The sequence below is a fragment of the Protopterus annectens genome, chromosome 1.part1, assembly GCF_019279795.1.
Source record: "Protopterus annectens isolate FY-2018-M chromosome 1.part1, PAN1.0, whole genome shotgun sequence".
Lineage (NCBI taxonomy): Eukaryota > Metazoa > Chordata > Ceratodontiformes > Protopteridae > Protopterus > Protopterus annectens.
The window spans coordinates 1,072,294,434-1,072,318,414 of NC_056726.1; the positions used below are offsets into that span (position 1 = coordinate 1,072,294,434).

Genomic DNA, 23,981 nt, shown 5'->3' on the forward strand with positions numbered 1-23,981 from the left:
TTATATATTCATTAATGATACTTTTAACAAGACCTTGGATGATCCTAAACCCATGTGCAATCAATTCAGAATGTGTTGTGAACTGTAGCAATCTACAACTTGCCCCAAATAAATGTAATGTTAAACAAAACATAAGTATTGCTGTCAGTATTTTACTATACAAGAGTAGTTTACAGTTGAGATACATAAGTCTGCTTGGAAGCTCCTCCTGGGACATACTTGTTGTCCCGGAAACAGTAGCACCAAAGTCAAGGACATGCTGTTCTGCAGTTTCCTGGGAACTGTCTGGACCTCTGACAGTGGACAGGAGCTCTTCATTTGCTATTAGTGGTGGCTCTGTAGCAGGCCCCTTGTATCCATCCAGTCATGAGCCACTGCAACTGCTCTCCTCCATGCAGATGAGGTCATGTCAGTGGCCCTATGGCGACCTGATCATATGTCCTGCTTTGGCTGCCTACTGTATTCATATCAGTCACTATCTGATACCAAATTTGCATTCTGTCTGACATATCTTCACATCTTTCTCAAGCAGAAAGGTACCATGTTGCCTCAAAGCTTCCACAATGATCTGATTCTTGGTGTCACTGAAGAGGGTGTTTCCATCACTCCAATACTATCGGCCGCATCTCAAGGTCAGTCCATTAACATAAGCACAATGAAATTCCATTCCCCACACTCCACATCAGCTCGGCTCACCATTGCAGGCCCAACTTTAACTGCTCCAATGTCATGTTACCACAAAACAGGTAATAATTCCATTTGGACACCACAAACATTGCCACTGACCCTTATTTCATGTTTTGCAAGGGGATGATACAAGAGGGGTTTTGGTTGCTGTAATATATAGACTTCAGTCAGGACTAAAACTAAAATAATCGAGGTGAGTCCCATTTTGATAACAGGCCCTCCAGTGTGGTATGCTTTCCATATTTTGATTTAAATCAGTAGAAATGCAGTATTCCAACATGGAAAGAAGTCACTGTAGGCAGTTCTAAAGTGATCTGATGTCTATCACATAGGGGAGAGGCAGAGGCCTCTCCAGCTCCCGATATGCACTTTTTGTTTTTATGTTGTACCTTCTGATTTTTTTATATGGTGAGTCCATTTTTATTGTCAAGTGAGTGGATATAGCAGTGGCAATGTTTGTGGCATTAGGTGCTGATTTGTCTAAACATAGGCTAAATTCTTGGCTAGCCTTATAAGTGCCTCAGGACCAATAGCCTAGTAACCTCATATGATCCTATGATCCTGCCCTATCACTTTTCCAGATAATCAGATAACTTATTCATCATTCCCTCTACCATATTTTCTGTCCAATCCTCCCCGTCACCATGTGTTCCCCTTTATCTGTTTCTATACCTTCTGTTTTCTCACCTTTTGATTCAATACCTCACATCTTTGTCTACATTTTATGTTTGTTTGTCTGCCCCTACTACCTTCCCTTCTCCTTCTGTCTCTCCCAAAACCATTCCTCAATATCGTCTCCACTTACCCTGCACCTTATTTTGCAGATGTGAGTCTTTCCCATCAAAACATAAGTTCTTCTTCCCCCAATGTCATAACCTCTGTTTATCCTTGTGTGATTTCCCCTTTGTTCTGCTCCTCCTTTGTATCTGCCCCACCTTCCATTCCCATTTATGTACCATTCTAGGTTGGTACTTTGATGTCCTGACCCACATCGGGCTGTCTGCCACTGTGCATATGGCAGTGATCCAGTGCACCATTACATACACGGACATGCATAGACTCAGACATGCTCAGGCACACTTGTTACCTTTCCTGTGATATTAGACAATCTGGTCATGCTAAGTTCACTAGCATAACTAATTCACTGTCCCTCCCCATGAAGGATTTTGCTTACACATCTTAACACAAAGCTATTTTTTATTCCCTCGGGGAAAAAAATGGAACATTTTTTTTTTGCTTCAGTGGTTATACTGCTGTATTTGGGGATTGTCCCCATATTGTACATAGAAAAGGTAGAGCATTTAAGGAAATCTTAGAAGGGGGAATAATGCTTTGAATAAGAAAAAAAACAAAAAAAAAACAAAAAAGTCTTGCTTTTTTTCCCACTTTTCTGAGATTTTAAAAAGTTCAGTGGTTACTGCCTTGAAACTGTAGTTTTATTGGTCATTTTGGGTCAGTACCAAACTCCTTGATCTCCCTCTCTTAAAACCAGATTGCCTTGTGGTTTGGCGTCTTTTCAGACTTGTTGACTGTTGGGGAAGCACACACCAAGAGGAGAAAACGCTGAGAGAAGAAAGGAGCCACTTTTGAGATTTTAAGTATTTTTCTTCAGATTATTTGCTAAGTTTTTCTGCATAGCCGCCTACTTTGAGCATTTTCTGGCTTGTTAAACTTGATTTCTGCATTGGTAACTGTATTTAGAACACAACCTAGAGCTGTTTACTGAATTTCCTGTTTGAACTTATTTTTAAAATTGTTTTTTTCTTAAAACTTGCATTTTATCTGTCTCTGGCCTAGCACTCAATTGTGGGGTCATTTGCTGCACTGTTATAACTTGTTGATACTTGCGAACCTCTGCTATCTTAAAAAAAAAAAAAAAAAAAAATCTTGCTTTTTTCCCACTTTTCTGAGATTTAAAAAAGTTCAGTTACAGGCTTGCTGTTCTGAACTGTTTGTAAGTTTCTTGGAGGCCATTTTTGCTTGGGCTAAAGGGAAGTCTCTCTGTTCATCAGTGGCAGTGATAAACAGTGAGCAGCCTGCCTGCCCCTGTGGGAGTGGTTACTGCCTTGAAACTGTAGTTTTATTGGCCATTTTGGGTCAATTCCAAACTCCTTGATCTCCCTCTCTTAAAACCCTCTTTTGCGCGGTTTTGCGTATTTTTGTGCATAGTGCAACAACGGGCAGTGCCGCCTAATTGGGTTTAAACTATTCCTGGCTCCACAAAGTCTGCTCTTCACTTTTTCCCTTAGAACTACTCTATCTCTCAAATTAAAAACCATATTCTCATTCTAAGGCCCTTCACTGGTCCAAATAAGTAATCTTACAAGTTAGCACTATTAAACCATAAGCACTACTTACTCTTATACTCTCTATGATTACCTTGACCCCTATTGGTCCATCTTAATTCAGTTTCCCTATATTACTCTAGCACGTCCAAAGGTCAGTCAATGGTTTCCTCTCCAGTCCAGCTGGTGAATCTGGGAACTTTGAGGCAATGTTACAACTGTCTCATGTACACGGACAACCCTCTCCTCCTCCAAACAGGTTCAAATATATGTGAGAGATGCAACCATATAGCCAAACTGGAGGCTGAACTCTCTCATCTCAAAACTGGTGAAACCAGTCAGGAGGAGAAGGTAACCTCACACAACACAATTCCAGTATCACATAGTCCCACCACATCAGCGAACCAAACACATAAATACACAAAAACATACTCAGAGGCTCTAAATAAAAATCTACCTAAGCAACAGAGACCTCCAAAGCAGACATCCAAGCAAACGCTATCCCAAAACAAAACACGCACAACACATAGCCCACAAAGTCAGTGTGCCAAGCAGCCACAGCCCTTAAGGCTGAATAACACACCTGATACTCTTGTAATAGGTGACTCTATTGTCAGACACACTGATGTCCCGCTCAACAGGCTGAACAAAGAGAAGGTCACAGTGAGCTGCCTGTCGGGCGCTAGGATCCGCCACATAATGCAAGCACTCAGGTCACTCCAAAGCAAATACAAATATGACTCAGTCATTGTACATGCTGGTGTGAATGACCTGAGACATACCTCCCTGGACTACATGAAAAGAGAGGAGCTCTCTGATCATGTAGCCCAGGCTGGTATGACCCTGACCTTGAGCAGCATCTTACCCTCACCTAGAATGATGCCACAGTACAAAGACAAAATGATCGATTTTAACAATTGGCTAAAATTTTGGTGTCATTCAAAGGGGATCCAGTGTCTGTCAGCCTGGGATGACATGCTCGACAAGCCACATTGCTTTGCTAGGGACGGCTTGCACCTGTCACCACTGGGCTTTCAGATATTGGCAAAGGCTCTTGCCACCCCCATAGTGCCTTTTTTAGGCAAGGCTCAAAAGTCAAACCCACCTCCATAGACAGCACAAGGAACAAGAAACTAAGGGTAATGCTGCTAAATGCCAGAAGTCTTAACCTCAAGATGCATGCACTCAAAGCTCTCCTCAGTATGGAGAACATCGATATCTGTGCACTGACAGAAACCTGGTTCAAGGCTCCAGAGAGCACTCCCAGGTTATACCCCATATCATGCTTTTCGGCCCCAAAACCCGGACCGAACCACAAAAGGAGGGGAGTTTCCATATTTATCAAGGATATCCACACCTCCATGTTAGTGGCATTGCACGAAGTATCGGAGATCATCCATGTGCAACTAACAGTGGGAAAGACTGCTTTTCAGTTTATAGTATCCTACAGACCACCCTCTCAAAGTCAGGAATCCCACTCGGCTTTCCTGAAAACATTGGAGAACATGAAGATCTCTCCGAACACCATTATATTGGGTGACTTCAACTACCCAAGCATAGACTGGGAGCACTACTCAAGCCCCAGCATGTTAGCCCAAAGGTTCCTGGAAATTATAAACTCAAATGCTATGGAACAACTAGTCACCACTCCCACAAGAGGGGATAACATACTAGACCTGATCATTACCAACATGGGTACTCTATGCTCCATACCAGAAGTATATCCCTCATTGATAAGATCAGACCATAAATTAATTTCACTGGATATCCATATCCCGACCCCACCCCCAACCCAGAAAACCACAGTGAAAAACTTCTCAAAAGCGAACTTCTCACTTCTCAAAACTGAAGTGGAATCCTTCATGGCCCCAGGGCCAGTGGAAACTATGGCCCAAACTGCAGAATCCTATATAAACGCATTCTACGGACATCTCCAGGAATGCATGGATCATGCTATCCCAAACAAAACCAAGACCCAATCATCCAAAGGCAGGCGTCCAGTCTGGTGGACCCCAGCCATAAATAAACTGTACAACAGAAGGAGGAAGCTACTACATGATAGAGCAAAATCCCTAATAGGGAAGGCAGCTCTGATCAGTACTAGCAAGAAATTATGATCCCTCATAAAATCCTCCAAGGCCAGCTTTGAGAGAAAAATTGCACAGGACACTAAAGACAATCATAAGGCTTTTGTCAGTTATGTTAGGAACCTGGGATGCAACTCCCAGACTTGTTCTGAGTTGATTCCAAATGACAAAAAATACACTGAACCCACAGACATCGCCAATATCCTGGCAGACAGGTTCAGTGCAAACTTCTCCACCCCTTCCCCCCCAAAAGAGCAAGTATCTATCCCAAACATCTCTGATTCTCAGGTGAAGGCTGCCCTCTCCAAAGCAAAAAACACTGTTTCCATGGGACCAGATGGCATCCCGGGTTGCGTCCTACATGAACTCCAAAAAGAACTAATCCCTCAAATAAAACAGCTGTACAATCTCAGCCTCACTACAGGATATGTGTCCACAGAATGGCGTACAGCAACAGTGGTCCCACTCCACAAAGGTGGAGCCTCTACGGACCCTGGAAACTATTGCCCCATAAGCCTGACTAGCCTAGTCTGCAAGGTTATGGAGAGGATCATCATGGAGCTCATAAACAAAGACACTGGGGACCTACAGACACTAGATCCTACCCAATTTGGCTTTGTCAAGGGCAGATCTTGCCTTTTGAACCTGGTCGACTTCTTTGAAACAGTCACCAAAGCCATAGATGAAGGGAAGGTAGTCCACACAGCCTATCTGGACCTAGCAAAGGCATTTGACACAATACCCCACTCGGGCATCATAGATAAGCTATCCAGCTTAAATATAAACCCCTATGTCACAAGATGGGTTGCAAACTGGCTCAAAGACAGAACCCACAGAGTGAGAGTTGCTGGAGCCATGTCAGACTCGAAACCGGTCACAAGTGGCATCCCACAAGGTTCTGTCCTGGGACCGCTCTTGTTCGGTATATACTTTTCTGAGGTACAGGCCAATGTGGGAGGACTATGGCTCACCAAGTCCACAGATGACTGCAAACTGGGCACCATAATCGACTCTCCAGCTGACACAAACATCCTTCAAAAAGGTCTCACAGAGATGGATAACTGGTGCCAGAGCCATGGTCTAAAGCTAAATGCCAAAAAGTGTATAGTCATACCCTTTGGCAAAAACAATGTGCCCACAAATTACCACATAGGCGGTAACCCATTAAGTACAGAGAAAGTAATTAGGGATCTGGGGACCCAAGTTGATAGCAATCTCTCCTTTGACAACCACATTGCCAAAGTGGTTAGAAAGACCTTCTACATAGCCCACCTCATCATGAAAGGATTCACATCTAGATCAAGAGAGGTAATCGTGCCCCTTTATTCATCCCTCATCAGGCCCATCATAGAATACAATGCCCCTTTTGGTATGTACCTTACCCGACACCTGCAGCAATTAGAAAGACCCCAAAAGTATCTCACCAAGAGGATCAAGGGTCTCAAACAGATGCCATATGCTGCTCAGTTAAAAAAACTCCAGCTCTACTCAGTTGCATACCGCCTACTTCGAGGTGATCTATGCCTGACATACAAAGCTATGTCAAATCCAGAATTAATGGACATGCTCCACCTCAGTAAATCTAAATCCCTTAGAGCCACATGCTCGAGGGACTTGAACCTCAGCACAGAAATAAATAGAACTTGCTGGAGGGACAGATTCATAACCCAGAGGCTCCCTTCGCTCTGGAATAGAATTCCAATTCATGTTAGGCAGAGCACCTCACTGAATCTCTTCAAGAAGAATCTTGATGAGTGGATGGGGGATCATAAGTTTGTCCCGGGGATTACTTCCGTGTCACTATAAGACAGAGGCACAGTAAACAAAACCTTAAAAAGGGTACAGTATACTCAAATCAAGGGGTGGCGTAAGCCAAAAAAAATCGGGCTAGGCTTGTAATTTCCGCAGGGCAGATAGCCTAGTATGAACCTATGAACCTATGAACCTATGAAACATGACAAGGTACTTTTAAATGTGGGTCTTGCAATCAATGTAAATATTTGACTAATAGGAATTTTGCATGTGTTAACAATAAGATAAAGACATCATTTCACTGCACGTGCAACTCCATTGGTATAATATACCTGGTTCTGTGTGGATTGTGCAACTGCTTTTATGTAGGGAAAACCCAAAGAAGATTTAAGGACCATATTTATGATCATGTTCTAGATATTAGAAACCAGAACATTAGTAATGTACTTTATAGGTAGGTTCATAGGTTCATAGGTAGGTACTAGTCTATCTGCCCAAGGGCATTTATAAGCCTAGTCAGAATGTGTTGGCTTTCACCTCCCTTTTAAATTAGTTTCCTGGGCCTCTGTCTAGCAGGGCCACTGAAGTGATCCCAGGGGTAAATTTATGATTTCCCATCCACTCGTCAAGATTCCTAATGAAGAGAGTCAGCAAGGGGCTCTGCCTAACATAAACTGGGATTCTATTCCAGAGCAAGGGAAGTCTCTGGGACAGGAATATATCCCTCCAGCATGTCCTGTTTATTGCTGTGCTGAGGTTTAATTCACTGGAGCATGTGGCTGTAAGAGATTTGGTTTTCTTGAGGTGGAGCATGTCCATTAATTCCAGGTTGGACATGGCCTTATACGTCAGGCAGAGATCACCTCTGAGCAGATGGTAAGCAACCGAGAAGAGCTAGAGTTTCTTTAATTGAGCTGCAAAGGGCATCTCTTTGAGGCCCATGATCCTCTTGGTGAGGTACTTCTGTGGTCTTTCCAGGTGTTGCAGGTCTTGAGTAAGGTACATACCAAATGGGGCATTGTACTCTATTATGGGCCTAATGAGTGATGAGTAGAGGGGCACAATGACCTCTCTTGATCTAGAGGTAAACCCTTTCATGATTATGTGGGCTATATAGAAGGATTTTATAACCACTTTGGGAATGTGATTATCAAAGGAGAGGTTGCTATTTACCTGGGTCCCCAGGTCCCTATTTGCATTTTCCATACTTAGTGGATTACCAACTATGTGATAATTCGTGGGCACTTTGTTTTTCCCAAAGGGGATGACTATGCATTTTTTGGCATTTAGCTTGAGGCCATGGTTATGACACCAGGTATCTGTCTCTGTAAGACCCTTCTGGAGGATGTCTGTGTCAACCGGAGAGTTGATTATGGCCCCTAGTTTGCAGTCATCTGTGAACTTGGCCAGCCATAGTCCTCCTATGTTTGCCTGTACCTCAGAGAAGTATATACCGAACAGGAGGGGTCCCAGGACCGAGCCATGTGGGACGCCACTTGTAACTGGTTTAGAGTCAGACATGGCACCTGCAACTCTGACCATGTGTGTTCTATCCTTGAGCCAGTTGGCCACACATCTTGTGACATAGGGGTTAATGTTCAAGCTGGTGAGCTTGTCTATGATGCCAGAGTGGGGAATGGTGTTGAAGGCCTTAGTGAGGTCTAGGTAGGCTGTGTGGACTACTTTTCCTTCATCTATGGCCTTGGTAACTGTTTCAAAGAAGTCAACTAGGTTTAGGAGACAGGATCTGCCTTTAACAAAGCCATGTTGGGTAGGGTCCAGTGTCTGCAGGTTCCCAATGTCTCTGTTTATGAGTTCCATGATGATTCACTCCATAGCTTTGCAGACCAGGCTAGTCAGGCTTATAGGGTGATAGTTCCCAGGTTCTGTTGTGGCACCACCTTTGTGGACCGGGATGACTGTTGCTGTACGCCATTCTTTGGGTACATAGCCTGTGGTAAGGCTGAGTCTGAACAGTGAATTTTGGTGAGGGTTTAGTTCCTTTTGGAGCTTGTGTAAGACAGCCTGAGACACCATCCGGTCCCATTGATGCTGTGTTCTTAGTTTTGGAGAGGGCTGTTTTTACCTGCGTGTCCATGATGTTTGGGGCTCTGCATTCTTCTCGGATGGACACGGGCCCTTTTGGGGGTGGTGGGGGGTGAAGTTTGCATGTAACTTGTCAGCCAAGATGTTGGCAATGTCAGTTGGTTCAGTGTATTTTTTGCCATTTTGCACTAGCTCAGAGCATATCTGAGAGTTGCCACCTAGATTTTTGACATAGCTAAAGAAGGCTTTGTGGTTATCTTTAGAGTCCTTGGCAATTTTTCTTTCAAAACTGGCCTTGGATGATTTTATGAGAGATCGTAGTTTCTTGCTAATACTGATCAGTGATGCCCTTCCTTTTTGGGATTTTGCTCTGTCATGTAGTAGTTTCCTCCTTCTGTTGTATAGCTTATTTATTGCCGGGGACCACCAGACTGGTTTCCTCTTTTTGGAGGAGTGAGTCTTGATTTTACCTGGGATGGCTCCATCCATGCATCCCTGTAGATGCTCATAGAATGCACTTGTAAAGGATTCTGTAGTTTGTGTAGCATAATCCTTTAGCAAGTGGGCTTTGAAACTTTCCACCTCGGTCTTGAGAAGTGTGAAGTTTGTTTTTGAAAAGTTTTCACAGTGGTTTCCTTGACTGGGGGTGGGGTTGGGATGTGGATGTCCAGTGTGATTAGTTTATGATCTGATCTTACCAGCGAGGGGTTTACCTCTGGAGTGGAGCACTGATCCCCCATGTTGGTGATGATCGGGTCCAGTATGTTGTCACCTCTTGTGGGCATGGTGATCAGCTGTTCCAGGCTGTTTGAGTTTATAAACTCTAGGAAACGTTGGGCAAAGTAGTTTGTACTTGAGTAGTTCTCCCAGTCAATGTTTGGGTAGCTGAAATCTCCCAATATCATGATGTTAGGTAGGACCTTTATATTTTCCAATGTTCTGAGGAATGCTGAGTGGGGCTCCTGAGACAAGGTAGGTGATCTGTAGCAGGCTACGATCTGAAAAGAAGCTTTCCCCACTGTTAGTTGCACATGGATGGTCTCCGAGGCCTCGTGCTGTGCTACTAACCTGGAGGTGTGGATATCCTTTATGAAAATGGATACACCCCCTCCTTTTGTAGTTCGGTCCGGGTTATGGGGCAAAATGTTATGGTATGAGTTGTGGCCTGGTAGTGCTGGGGTGCTCTCTGGAGCTTTGAACCAGGTTTCTGTTACTGCACAGATATCGATTTGCTCCATGCTAAGGAGTGCCTTGAGTGCATGCATTTTGAGGTTTAGACTTCTGGCATTGAGTAGCATTACCCTCAGTTCCTGGTTTATTGTGTTGTTTATGGAGGCGGGTTTGTCTTTTGAGTCTTGCCTAAAAAAGGCACTATGGGGGTGGCAAGAGCCTCGGCCAGTATTCAAAAGCCTAACGGCGACAGGTGCAAGCCATCTCTGGTGAAGTGGCATGGCTTGTCGAGCATGTTGTCCCAGGCTGACAGACACTGGATCCCCTTTGAATGACACCAATAGCTTAGCCAATTGTTAAAACTGATAATTTTTCCTCGTACTGTGGCATCATTCTTGGTGAGGGCAAGATGCTACTCAGGGTCAGGGTCATACCGGCCTGGGCTACATGATCAGAGAGCTCCTCTATGTCTCTTTTCATGTAGTCCAGGGAGGTACATCTCAGGTTGTTCACACCAACATGTACAATGACAGAGCCATATTTGTACTTGTTATGGAGTGACCTGAGTGCTTGTGTTATGTGGTGGATCCTGGCACCCAACAGGCAGCTCACAGTAACCTTTTCCTTGTTCAGTCTAGTGAGTGGGACGTCAGGGTGCCTGACAATTCAGTCACCTATTACTAGTGTATTGGGTATGTTATTGTGCCTTAAGGACTGTGGTTGCATGGCACACTGACTTTGTGAGGTATGTGATACGTGGTTGTTGTTTGAAGGTAGAGGTTGCTTGGATGTCTGCTTTGGAGGTCTCTGCTGCTTAGGCAGATTTTTATTTAGAGCCTCTGAGTATGTTTTTGAGTATTTATTTGTGTTGTTTGCTGGTGCACTTATGACTGTTTTATGTGAGACTGGAAGTGTGGTGGAAGTGTTTCCCTTCTCCTCCTGACTGGCTGTTCCAGCCTTGGGTTGAGAGAGCTTGGCCTCCAGTTTGGCTGTATAGTTGCATCTCTCACATACATTTGTGTTTGTTGGAAGGAGGAGAGGGTCATCCATGTACATGAGGCAACTGTAACATTGCCTCAAGATTCCCAGATTCACCAGCTGGACTGGAGAGTATACCTGAAACTGCCCATTGGACATGCCTGTATGGATAACTGAACTGTTTTACTGATTGCCCGGTAGGGACGAAGTAGGGAGCCTTGAACTATTGTATAGTAAAGGGGGAGGTGTTGTGTTAGTGTTTATTACTGCTTACTGAGAGCTTGGAGCAAGTGCTGGGCTGTAAAAGGAAAGTTAGACTGCTTAATTTGAGAGTTTGCCTAGTTCTAAGGGAAAAATTGAAGAGCAGACTTAGTGGAGCCTGGAATAGTTTAACCCTAGGTAACCGGTGCTGTGCGGTGCACAAAACCACGCAAAACACAAATGCGGGTTTTAAGGCAGGGAGATGAAAGAGATAGGAATTAGCCCAAAATGGCCAATAAACTACAAGTTGCTGGGCTGTGACCACTCCTCCAGGGACAGATAGGCTGCTCAAAGCTCCCCACTCTCACTGGTGAGCAGAGAAACTTCATTCTATCAAAGTAAGGATATGGGCAACACAGGAACTTATACCACAGTCCTGAATTCAGCAGAGCCTGAAAACTGGAATAGACTAGCTTAGAAAAGGCAAGAAACAAGAATATTTTTTTGTTTTTTTTTAGACAGAGATACAATGAAATTTCACAAAACACTTTAAATGCTTCTATCAGGCTAGCGCACTTTAGTGTGTAGCCTACAACAGTTAAACAGCACAAAAAATGACTTTAAATGATTTATAAAAGTGCTAACAGCAAAAATCAGTTTTAGTATGCAGCAAAGAGTTCTTAAAAGCTCAGAATTGCTAGAAATCGCTTTTCGGTGAGACTAGCAGTCGCAGGAGAAAATTCAGAGAAAAAAATACTTATATCTGTTGACAGTCACTCTTTTGTCGCTCTGCTGCTTGTAGTACTCTGCAGGACACTACGAGGATCTTGGCTGAGTAGTATACAAGCAAAAAATGTGCAAATGTGGGTTTTAAGGTAGGGAGATGAAAGAGATAGGAATTAGCCCAAAACGGCCAATAAACTACAAGTTGCTGGGCTGTGACCACTCCTCCAGGGACAGATAGGCTGCTCAAAGCTCCCTACTCTCACTGGTGAACAGAGAAACTTCCTCCTATCGAAGTAAGGATATGGGCAACACAGGAACTTATACCACAGTCCTGAATTCAGCAGAACCTGAAAACTGGACTAGACTAGCTTAGAAAAGGCAGGAAACAAGAATTTGTTTTTTTTTTTTTTTAGACAGAGATACAATGAAATTTCACAAAAACACTTTAAATGCTTCTATCAGGCTAGCGCACTTTAATGTGTAGTCTACAACAGTTAAACAGCACAAAAAACAACTTTAAATGACTTATAAAAGTGCTAACAGCAAAAAACAGTTTTAGTATGCAGCAAAGAGTTTTTTAAAGCTCAGAATTGCTAGAAATCACTTTTCGGCGAGACTAGCAGTCGCAGGAGAAAATGCAGAGAAAAAATACATATATCTGTTGAAAATCACTCTTTTGTCGCTCTGCTGCTTGTAGTACTCTGCAGGAAACCACGAGGAGCTTGGCTGAGTAGTATACAAGCAAAAAACGCGCAATGCGGGTTTTAAGCCAGGGAGATGAAAGAGATAGGAATTAGCCCAAAACAGCCATTAAACTACAAGTTGCTGGGCTGTGACCACTCCTCCAGGGACAGATAGGCTGCTCAAAGCTCTCCACTCTCACTGGTGAACAGAGAAACTTCCTCCTATCCAAGTAAGGATATGGGCAACAGAGGAACTTATACCACAGTCCTGAATTTAGCAGAACCTGAAATCTGGACTAGACTAGCTTAGAAAAGGCAGGAAACAAGAATTTGTTTTTTTTTTTTTTTAGACAGAGATACAATGAAATTTCACAAAAACACTTTAAATGCTTCTATCAGGCTAGCGCACTTTAATGTGTAGTCTACAACAGTTAAACAGCACAAAACATGAGTTTAAACAACTTATAAAAGTGCTAACAGCAAAAAACAGTTTTAGTATGCAGCAAAGAGTTTTTTAAAGCTCAGAATTGCTAGAAATCACTTTTCGGCGAGACTAGCAGTCGCAGGAGAAAATGCAGAGAAAAAATACATATATCTGTTGAAAATCACTCTTTTGTCGCTCTGCTGCTTGTAGTACTCTGCAGGAAACCACGAGGAGCTTAGCTGAGTAGTATACAAGCAAAAACCGCGCAATGCGGGTTTTAAACCAGGGAGATGAAAGAGATAGGAATTAGCCCAAAACAGCCATTAAACTACAAGTTGCTGGGCTGTGACCACTCCTCCAGGGACAGATAGGCTGCTCAAAGCTCTCCACTCTCACTGGTGAACAGAGAAACTTCCTCCTATCCAAGTAAGGATATGGGCAACACAGGAACTTATACCACAGTCCTGAATTCAGCAGAACCTGAAACTGGACTAGACTGGCTTAGAAAAGGCGGGAAACAAGAATCTTTTTTTATTTTATTTTATTTTTTTTTAGACAGAGAGACAATGAAATTTCACAAAAAACACTTTAAATGCTTCTGTCAGGCTAGCGCATTTTAGTGTGTAGCCTACAACAGTTAAACAGCACAAAATATGACTTTAAACAACTTATAAAAGTGCTAACAGCAAAAAACAGTTTTAGTATGCAGCAAAGAGTTTTTTAAAGCTCAGAATTGCTAGAAATCACTTTTTGGTGAGACTAGCAGTCGCAGGAGAAAATGCAGAGAAAAAATACTTATATCTGTTGAAAGTCCCCTCTTGTCGCTCTGCTGCTTGTAGTACTCTACAAGACACCATGAGGTGCTTGGCTGAGCAGTATACAAGCAGAAAAACCGTACAAATGCGGGTTTTAAAGCAGGGAGATGAAAGAGATAGGAATTAGCCCAAAACGGCCAATAAAATACAAGTTGCTGGGCTGTCACCACTCCTCCAGGGACAGATAGGCTGCTCAAAGCTCTCCACTCTCACTGGTGAACAGAGAAACTTCCTCCTATCCAAGTAAGGATATGGGCAACACAGGAACTTATACCACAGTCCTGAATTCAGCAGAACCTGAAAACTGGACTAGACTGGCTTAGAAAAGGCGGGAAACAAGAATTTTTTTTGTTTTATTTATTTTTTTTTTAGACAGAGATACAATGAAATTTCACAAAAACACTTTAAATGTTTCTGTCAGGCTAGCACACTTTAGTGTGTAGCCTACAGCAGTTAAACAGCAAAAAATATGACTTTAAACAACTTATAAAAGTGCTAACAGCTAAAAACAGTTTTAGTATGCTGCAAAGAGTTTTTTAAACCTCAGAATTGCTAGAAATCACTTTTCGGCGAGACTAGCAGTCACAGGAGAAAATGCAGAGAAAAAATACTTATATCTGGTGAAAGTCACTCTTTTGTCACTCTGCTGCCTGTAGTACTCTGCAGGACACCACGAGGAGCTTGGCTGAGTAGTATACAAGCAAAAAACTGCGCAAATGCGGGTTTTAAGGCAGGGAGATGAAAGAGATAGGAATTAGCCCAAAACAGCCAATAAACTACAAGTTGCTAGGCTGTGACCACTCTTCCAGGGACAGATAAGCTGCTCAAAGCTCCCCACTCTCACTGGTGAACAGAGAAACTTCAACCTATCCAAGTAAGGATATGGGCAACGCAGGAACTTATACCACAGTCCTGAGTTCAGCAGAACCTGAAAACTGGACTAGACTAGCTTAGAATAGGTGGAAAACAAGATTTTTTTTTCTTAGACAGAGATACAATGAAATTTCACAAAAACACTTTAAATGCTTCTATCAGGCTAGCGCACATTAGTATGTAACCTACAACAGTTAAACAGCACAAAATGACTTTAAATGACTTATAAAAGTGCTAACAGCAAAAAACTGTTTTAGTATGCAGCAAAGAGTTTTTTAAAGCTCAGAATTGCTAGATATCGCTTTTTGGTGAGACTAGCAGTCGCAGGAGAAAATGCAGAGAAAAAATACTTATATCTGTTGAAAGTCCCCTCTTGTCGCTCTGCTGCTTGTAGTACTCTACAAGACACCATGAGGTGCTTGGCTGAGCAGTATACAAGCAAAAAACCACACAAATGCGGGTTTTAAAGCAGGGAGATGAAAGAGATAGGAATTAGCCCAAAACGGCCAAAAAAATACAAGTTGCTGGGCTGTCACCACTCCTCCAGGGACAGATAGGCTGCTCAAAGCTCTCCACTCTCACTGGTGAACAGAGAAACTTCCTCCTATCCAAGTAAGGATATGGGCAACACAGGAACTTATACCACAGTCCTGAATTCAGCAGAACCTGAAAACTGGACTAGACTAGGTTGGAAAAGGTGGAAAACAAGATTTTTTTTTTTTTTTTTTTTTAGACAGAGATACAATGAAATTTCACAAAAACACTTTAAATGCTTCTGTCAGGCTATCGCACTTTAGTGTGTAACCTACAACAGTTAAACAGCACAAAAAATGACTTTAAATGACTTATAAAAGTGCTAACAGCAAAAAGCAGTTTTAGTATTCAGCAAAGAGTTTTTTAAAGCTCAGAATTGCTAGAAATCGCTTTTCGGTGAGACTAGCAGTCACAGGAGGAAATGCAGAGAAAAAAATACTTATATCTGTTGAAAGACACTTTTTTGTCACTCTGTTGCTTGTAGTACTCTGCAGGACACCACGAGGAGCTTGGCTGAGTAGCTTCAAAGCTTAATAAGTTGAAACTGAGTAAAAGGAATCCTTGCAACAGGTCAATAGAAAGCTAAAACAGTGTTTGAGCTGTAAAACATAGTCACTTGTAAAACAATTTTCAATACAATAAAAAAACATGTTGAAAGAAATCCAGGGCACAAATTTGAATTCATGGGGATTAATCAGGTTATTAAGAACCCTTGGGGGTCCTTGGGTTGACTGGATTGAGGCTGTGGAGCTGAAATGGCAGATCAGGTTAAATGCATGTGTTTACCCAGGCTTGAATGACAAGATTTCTTTACACAGTATTTTGAAATTATGCTCATGCACTGTTTAAAGATTTTGGTTATTAGGTATTTTTAAGTTAATTTGTTTCATTGTTAAGAATGACTTTGTTTATTTTTTATTGTATTGAAAATTATTTTACAAGTGACTATGTTTTACAGCTCAAACAATGTTTTTAGGTTTCTATTGACCTGTTGCAAGGATTCCTTTTACTCAGTTTCATCTTATTAAGCTTTGAAGGTGTGTATAGTTTGCTTGTTAATTAGCACTCAGTTCGATTGGTGGTTGTATAGGTTGTATTGCATGTGACTTATCTGGGAGGGTTTTTTCAAATGAGTGTTGTACAGTGATTTACTTGTTCTGAAGAAGTTGGTGATACATTCTTGATGAAAGCTCTTAACCATTAAAAGTTTTTACTAACCAGTTGCGGGTTGTTTTCATTTCTGTGACCTGGTATTTGTTATTTTCATGCAAGATTTTTCATGGACTACCAGCAGTACCCAAGACTGATACATATGTGAACAGCTACGAGTGATGTAACTCTAACATCTGTTTGTGCTTACTACTGAATTCAGACAGCATCTCTGTAGTTCCTTGTTTGCCATCGTGTTGCATTGGCTTCATATCAAAGTCTGACAGTGGTTTATTTATTTATTTTTTGTTGTAAAATGTGTATTTTTTCCATTTTGTCTGAAAATTTTATATTTTGTAAGCCCAGCCTGTTAGTATGTTATGTATAATGTGCACTGATCACATATACATTCTGCTGTAAGTGTTTAAGGCAAAACTGTTTTGTTTATTTAATATGCAGGAAATTTAGAAAAGCCACAGATACTTGTGAGATGCATGGAAGGGTCAAACACCTGCAGTAAAATGAAGATCGAATGCAGAATCAGTCACTACACATTGAAAGAGTGCTGGTTCCATAGACATGGTGAAAGGCAAGCACTTTATTCAAACTCAAGCATCGACTCTGGGATTCAGTATGTCATTCAGAGTGTTACAATGGCAGATGAAGGGCCCTACACCTGTGAATGCAACAGTGTACAAGATAAGTCTACACAGACAAGTGACTCTGTTTCTTTATTCATAAAGCGTAAGTACACACAGCTACAGTTACACATTCTACTGAAGTTGTTTCTTAATGCCCACACATCTTTTATGCCAACAACACAAATGGCTATTACTCTTGGCATATAACATCCTGAAACCTAACAGATGGTGACCTTAGTAAGCCATGTATTTTAGTGACTTAGCAGGAATGTGATATAGACTTCATCAGTGATTACATTACGAGTTGGGTATTGAGCTGTGAAGGACCTTTTACTTCCTGGCCTATCATTTATTTCAACAGTCTGGACAGGAATAATGTACAGTGTCAGGTTACTATCTTAATCAATCTGAAGCTCCCTTATACTTCTGAAACCAGACACGGAGCCATCTCTGTTGCCATAGATGAATTTATTGATTTATTTACATTTTTTGTTCACAATGTAGGTGGGCTGGTTCATTGAGCCTTTTCAGCCACAACCTAGACTCTATAAACATAAGTTCATAGGTTGTTACTAGGTTAATGACTTTTAGGGCCCCTACAAGCCTACCCATGCACCCCAAACCATTTGGGTCACCGAGTATCATGGGTATCTATACAAGGGTAGGGCATCTTAGTAACAAGGTAACAAAGGATTTGTATTCGGGTGTTAGGATAAAACATCTCTTATTGATGGCCTCTGTCCATTAGGGACGTGAGGGCCAGACTGGGGGTAAATGTATGATTTCCCATCCAATTGTCAATGTTTGATATGAATAGCATCAGGGATGAACTCTGTTTTACGTGGATGGGGAGCCTATTACATAGTGTAGGGATGCTTTGTGACACATATCTGTCCCTCCAGCACAGACACTGTTTATGTCACAAGGTAAGTTGAGATCCCAGGATCTGGTGTTTCTTGTGCTGTTTGTTTAGCACATATGTAACAGATCTGTCAGGAGTTGGTCTGAGAAAATCATTTACTCTAGTCAAAGATCCCTCTTAGCAGCCTGTAGGAGACTGAATACACTGACAGAGCCTTTAGTCAATCAGTGTAGTACAGGGTATTCATCATCATCATCATCATCATCAGCCCCCTTTTTCCCATTTTTCTACATGGGGTCGGGGCATCGTGTTAACTGTTGCCAACTCTCTCGATTCAGTGCCACACACCTGCCTTCTTCAATACTTGTGCCTGACTTTTGCAGAGCTTCTTTCACACAATCCATCCACCTCTATTCTGGACATCCTTGCTTCCTCTTAGCTTCTTCCTGTTTGTCCCAAATCTTCCTCACCAGATTGTCTTCTGCTTTTCTACACATGTTCCCAAACCACCGTAATCTGTTCTCTTTGATCTTTTCTGCAATTGGAGCTACTTTGGCTTCTGTTCTTATGTCCTCATTTCTTCATCTGTCCCACAGTGTGCATCCTACGACCTTTCTCAGGCACTTCATTTCCATCACCTCTAGCTTCTTCAACTGTTCTGCCTTTACTGCCCAGGTTTCTGTACCATACAGTAGTACTGGTCATACCACTGTCTTGTATACCTTACATTTCAGCTTCTTTGGCATTCTTCCATCATAGACTACACCTGACACTCTTTGCAGCCCTTCTGATTCTAGCTTTGACCTCTTCATTCAGACTACCCTTCTCCTCAACCACCCCTCCCAGATACTTGAAACTGTTAACCTGTTCCACTATATTCCCTTCTATCTCTATTCTCAGCTTCTTCTGATTTCCCCAGTTTGCTGCCATTACCACCATCTTATCTGTGCTTAGTTTCATCCCATGTGCCTTCAGATTTGCATTCCATTCTCCTATCCTTTGCTGAATTTCTAGTTTAGAGTCTGCCTGTACTGCCACATCATCTGCATACAGGAGCTTTGTTGATCTGTCCCCTCCAACCTGTTTGCTAATGTAGTCCATCACTAGTGTGAACAGCAGTGGGCTCAGAGCTGAACCCTGATGTACAGCCACTCCCACTGGGAACCCCTCTGTGAGGCCGTACAGGGTATTCAGGCACTGAATTTTCCTGATGAGAAACCTTTGTGGGCATTCCAACTGTTACAAGTGTCTGGTTAGATACATGCCAAAGGGTCATTGTATTCAACAATAGGTCTGATAAGGGATGAGTAGATTGTTACTATAACTTCTTTGGACCTGGATGCCATACCTTTACCTATAAGTTTGGTGACAAAGAATGATTTTTGTATTATCCTAGCTATGTCTTGATCAAAGGCCAGATTGCTGTCTACATATGTTCCCAGATCCCTTGCTACTTGGTTGATCCATACGGGTGTTTTATCAATGGAGTAATTAACTTGGGTTGACAAGTTCCCAAACGGCACTATAATTTATTTTTTAGCATTGCGTTTTAGGCCATGGCTTTGGCACCAGTCATTTCTCTATGAAAAACCCTCTAAAAAGACATTGGTGTCTTTGGAGGAATTTATAATAGCTCCCAGTTTACAGTCATCTGTGAACTTGGTGAGCGAGAGGCCTTGAACATTAACCTTGACTTCAGAGAAGCAGATGCCAACCAGAGTATGCCCATCAAGGAGTCCTGGGGTACTCCACTAGTGACAGGTTTCTTGGTGGAGGTGGTCTCACCAATCCTGACTTCTTGGGTCCTGTTTATGAGCCAGCCAGAAATCCAGTGACTTATGTAGGGATTAATGCCTAGATCAAAGAACTTGCATCAAATGCCTTGGCCAGGTCAAGATAAGCAGTATGCACTGTTTTACACTCATCCATTGTCTTGGTGACCTTCTCAAAGAAGTTAACTAGGTTAAGTAGGCATGACCTTCCTTTAACAAAGCCAAACTGGGGTAGATCCAGTGTCTTCAGGTTGCCAATATCCTTGTTTGCAACACTCTCCCATGTTGTGTAAGTACCAGATCCAGTATGCCTGATTATCTGGCTGAAGCATGCACTATCTGCTCCAAGGTATTTGGATTAATAAAGTCCAGGAAGCATTGTGCCTGTGAATCTGAGGCAGTGTATATTTAGCACTCTATAGAGGGATAGTTAATGTCATCAGTGAATAAGGTGTTTGGTAGGATGGTGAATACCTGTTGTAGGTTTAGGTAAGAGTCATGAGACTCTAGAGGCTTAGATGATGACCTTTAGCTTGCCATGATATGGTAAGGGACCTTATCTATGGTGATATGCACATGGATGAGCTCCATAGTATCCTTCTGTTTAACCAAATTGTCACTATGGTTGTTGGTAACATGGATCAAGACACCTCCTCTTTGACTTGAGTCTGTGCTGTTTTTAGCGTAAATTTATGGAAGCCACTGTAGTCTTGCACTGTTGCAGTATTTTAATGGCTTTAAGTTAATTCTCGGTCACACCAGAGATATCTACATTTTCCAGAGTAAGGAGGGCTTGAAGGGTGTGGAGTTTTTTGTTCTAACTCCTATCATTGAGCAGTAGCACCTTAAGGTTGCTTGCAGAATTTTTCATTATATTGGCAGTTTTCTCTTTTTGGCATTGCCTAAAAAAGGCTCTAAGGCAGTGCATAAAGTTTTAGCCAATATCTGAAGGTGTAGGTGGGCAGGTTCACCTATCCTTGGCAAAACAATGTGGTCCTTTGACTAGGTTTTCTCAGGCTGACAGATATCAGATCAACCTGAAGTGACACCAGAAACTAAGACAATTATTAAAATCAATCATTTTATGTTTATCCTGTGGCATCATCCTTGATGAAGGTAGAATGCTGCTCACCGCAAGGATCATACCTACCTGTGACATCATCCTTGATGAAGGTAGAATTGCTGCTCAGTGCAAGGCTCATACCTACCTGTGACATCATCCTTGATGAAGGTAGAATGCTGCTCAGTCCAAGGATCATACCTACCTGTGACATCATCCTTGATGAAGGTAGAATGCTGCTTAGTCCAAGGATCATACCTACCTGTGACATCATCCTTGATGAAGGTAGAATGCTGCTCAGTGCAAGGCTCATACCTACCTGTGACATCATCCTTGATGAAGGTAGAATGCTGCTCAGTGCAAGGCACATACCTACCTGTGACATCATCCTTGATGAAGGTAGAATGCTGCTCAGTGCAAGGCTCATACCTACCTGTGACATCATCCTTGATGAAAGTAGAATTGCTGCTCAGTCCAAGACTCATACCTACCTGTGACATCATCCTTGATGAAGGTAGAATTGCTGCTCAGTGCAAGGCTCATACCTACCTGTGACATCATCCTTGATGAAGGTAGAATTGCTGACCAGTGCAACGCTCATACCTACCTGTGATATCATCCTTGATGAAGGTAGAATGCTGCTCAGTGCAAGGCTCATACCTACCTGTGACATCATCCTTGACGAAGGTAGAACTGCTGCTCAGTTCAAGGCTCATACCTACCTGTGACATCATCCTTGATGAAGGTAGAATGCTGCTTAGTGCAAGGATCATACAAACCTGTGACATCATCCTTGATGAAGGTAGAATTGCTGCTCAGTGCAAGGCTCATACCTACCTGTGACATCATCCTTGATGCAGGTAGAATTGCTGCTCAGTGCAAGGCTCATACCTACCTGTGACACATATTGCAATAGATCCATTGTGTCTGTTTTCAGGTAATCCAGTGAGGTACATCTCAGGTCATTTACACCCTCAGGGACTATGATAGAGTCATATTGGCACCTGGAGGTGCAGTTATTTAAGCCCATGCATGATACTGTGGATCCTGGCTACAGGTAGGTGACTAACCATTATCTTGTCCTTGTCTAACCTGGTGAGTGAGACACCTGCATGATACTGTGGATCCTGGCTACAGGTAGGTGACTAACCATTATCTTCTCCTTGTCTAACCTGGTGAGTGAGGCACCTGCATGATACTGTGGATCCTGGCTACAGGTAGGTGACTAACCATTATCTTTTCCTTGTCTAACCTGGTGAGTGAGGCACCTGCATGATACTGTGGATCCTGGCTACAGGTAGGTGACTAACCATTATCTTATCCGTGTCTAACCTGGTGAGTGAGGCACCTGCATGATACTGTGGATCCTGGCTACAGGTAGGTGACTAACCATTATCTTCTCCTTGTCTAACCTGGTGAGTGGGGCATCTCTGTAATGCAAAATGGAGTCCCCAATGACAAGAGTATTAGGTAAAGTATATGTTGACCTTATGGGCTTTGCTCTTGTGGGGCCACTAGGCATAGACCTTTGAGAGATGTTTGATGTTGCTTTTAGTGTGTGTGTTTAAGTGTTTGCTAAGGAGCAGTGTTGCCATTAGATGGTTATGGAGGTCTTCGAGATTTGGGAAGGTTTCTTTTAAATGCCTCAGCATAAGACAATCTGTGTGCTCAGTGGTGTGTGAGGAATGTAGTGTGGGTATTCCTGACAACCTTGGTAGCATGAAAGATGTTTGCCTCCAAGGAAGTTGTGTATTTACATCTCTTGCATGCTGTGTTATTTTCTTTAATGATTAACTGGTTGTTTCAGAACATGAGGCAATTGCTACATTGTCTTAGGATGCCCATTTCTACTAAATTGGCCACAAAGACATTTGGAAATTGCATTAGCATGTCATCTGGACCTATAGTAGGGTAGGCTGTTTAGGATTAAGGATGGGGTTCTATGAGGGGTCTCCCAGGGTAGTTCTGAGGTTAAGGGCAAGATGTTATACAGTGCTAGGACCTGGCAGTGCTATCCAATGCCCAGGCTAGCTGCTCTGAGCTCAGCTCCACCCAATGTTACACAATGTAACAAGTTTCAGACCTAAATGTAAGTTTATAGAGAAATTTTACTCTTGAGGTATTTACTGCTTTGCAGGGCACTGCTAACCACTGCTGCTCGGTGGTCAGCTCTGTGCCCACTTGTCTGATTTATAGTAGAGAAAAAAGCTTGAAAAAAGACTCCTGTGCTATATGGCCAATAAACCACACTTTTATTTCATGGTGTGCTTTCCAGCTCAGAGACACATGATGAACACTTTCGGCCACAACATGGATGATGCTAGAGTTTCTTAATTTAAAAGCCCAGCGAATGCAGCACTCAAGTACAGATTAGACAACAAACAAAAGTAGTAGTGACCGGTGTATAAAGCAAGTAGAAGTGTAATAAATCAAGAAAGTATTCTTATCTTAGATTGTATGACTCTGGATGAAGGTGAACCCCTTCAGAAGTGTTTCGCAACTCTCTGTAGATGAAGAAAGAATGTTACAAACTTTTCTGATTTACAGTGGAGAAAAAAGACTTGAAAGCTGACTCCTATGCCTTCTACCGGTAAACAGCCACACGTTGAACTTGCTGGTATGTTTTCCAACTCAAAGACAGACCAGATAAATACTTCCTACCATAAAATTGATGATCTTAGAATTTCTTAATGTAAAAGCACACGAAAAGCAGCTCTGAAATGCAGATTAAACAACAAACAAACAACCTCTAAGCAACTAAGTCTGTGGTTAACTCACCCTTCTGCAAGGTGATTAGGTGGCAAACTGAAATAGAAAAGCTGACAGAAATGACTATCTTTGCCACAAAACAAAATAAATATTTTTTTAAAGCTCAAAAAAGGAGTAATCAATGTATGAAGCAAGAAGAAGTGCAAAAAATGAAGTAACTATTCTTATCTTAGCTTGGATGCCTTTGAAAGCAGTTGAAACACTTTATTTATTATTATTTTATTTGACATTTGTTAATTGGGTTAGTCCAACTGAGCCAGGGGCCCATTTTCAGTGGAGACCTGAGGAGAAAAGCTCCAGAAAGTTTGCAATCTTATACAAGATAATCAAATCAATGTGACAAAAATGACAGTAACATAAGATGAAGTATTCTTCTTCTTTTGGCTGTTCTCATTAGGGGTCGCCACAGCAGATCATCTGTTTCCATTTCTTCCTGTCCTCTGCATCTTGCTCTTTCACATCAACCA

At 42.2% G+C, this 23,981-nt stretch overlaps 1 protein-coding gene across 1 annotated transcript in view; it reads left to right on the top strand.

The window, feature by feature from the left end:
• Positions 1-17,258, top strand: part of LOC122815395 — a 784,394-nt gene extending 767,136 nt beyond the window's left edge. Inside the window, exon 4 of the mRNA XM_044087866.1 lies at positions 16,870-17,258. Coding sequence (XP_043943801.1) covers positions 16,870-17,258 — 389 coding nt within the window. The remainder of the gene's footprint in view (positions 1-16,869) is intronic.
• Positions 17,259-23,981: the final 6,723 nt, after the last annotated feature.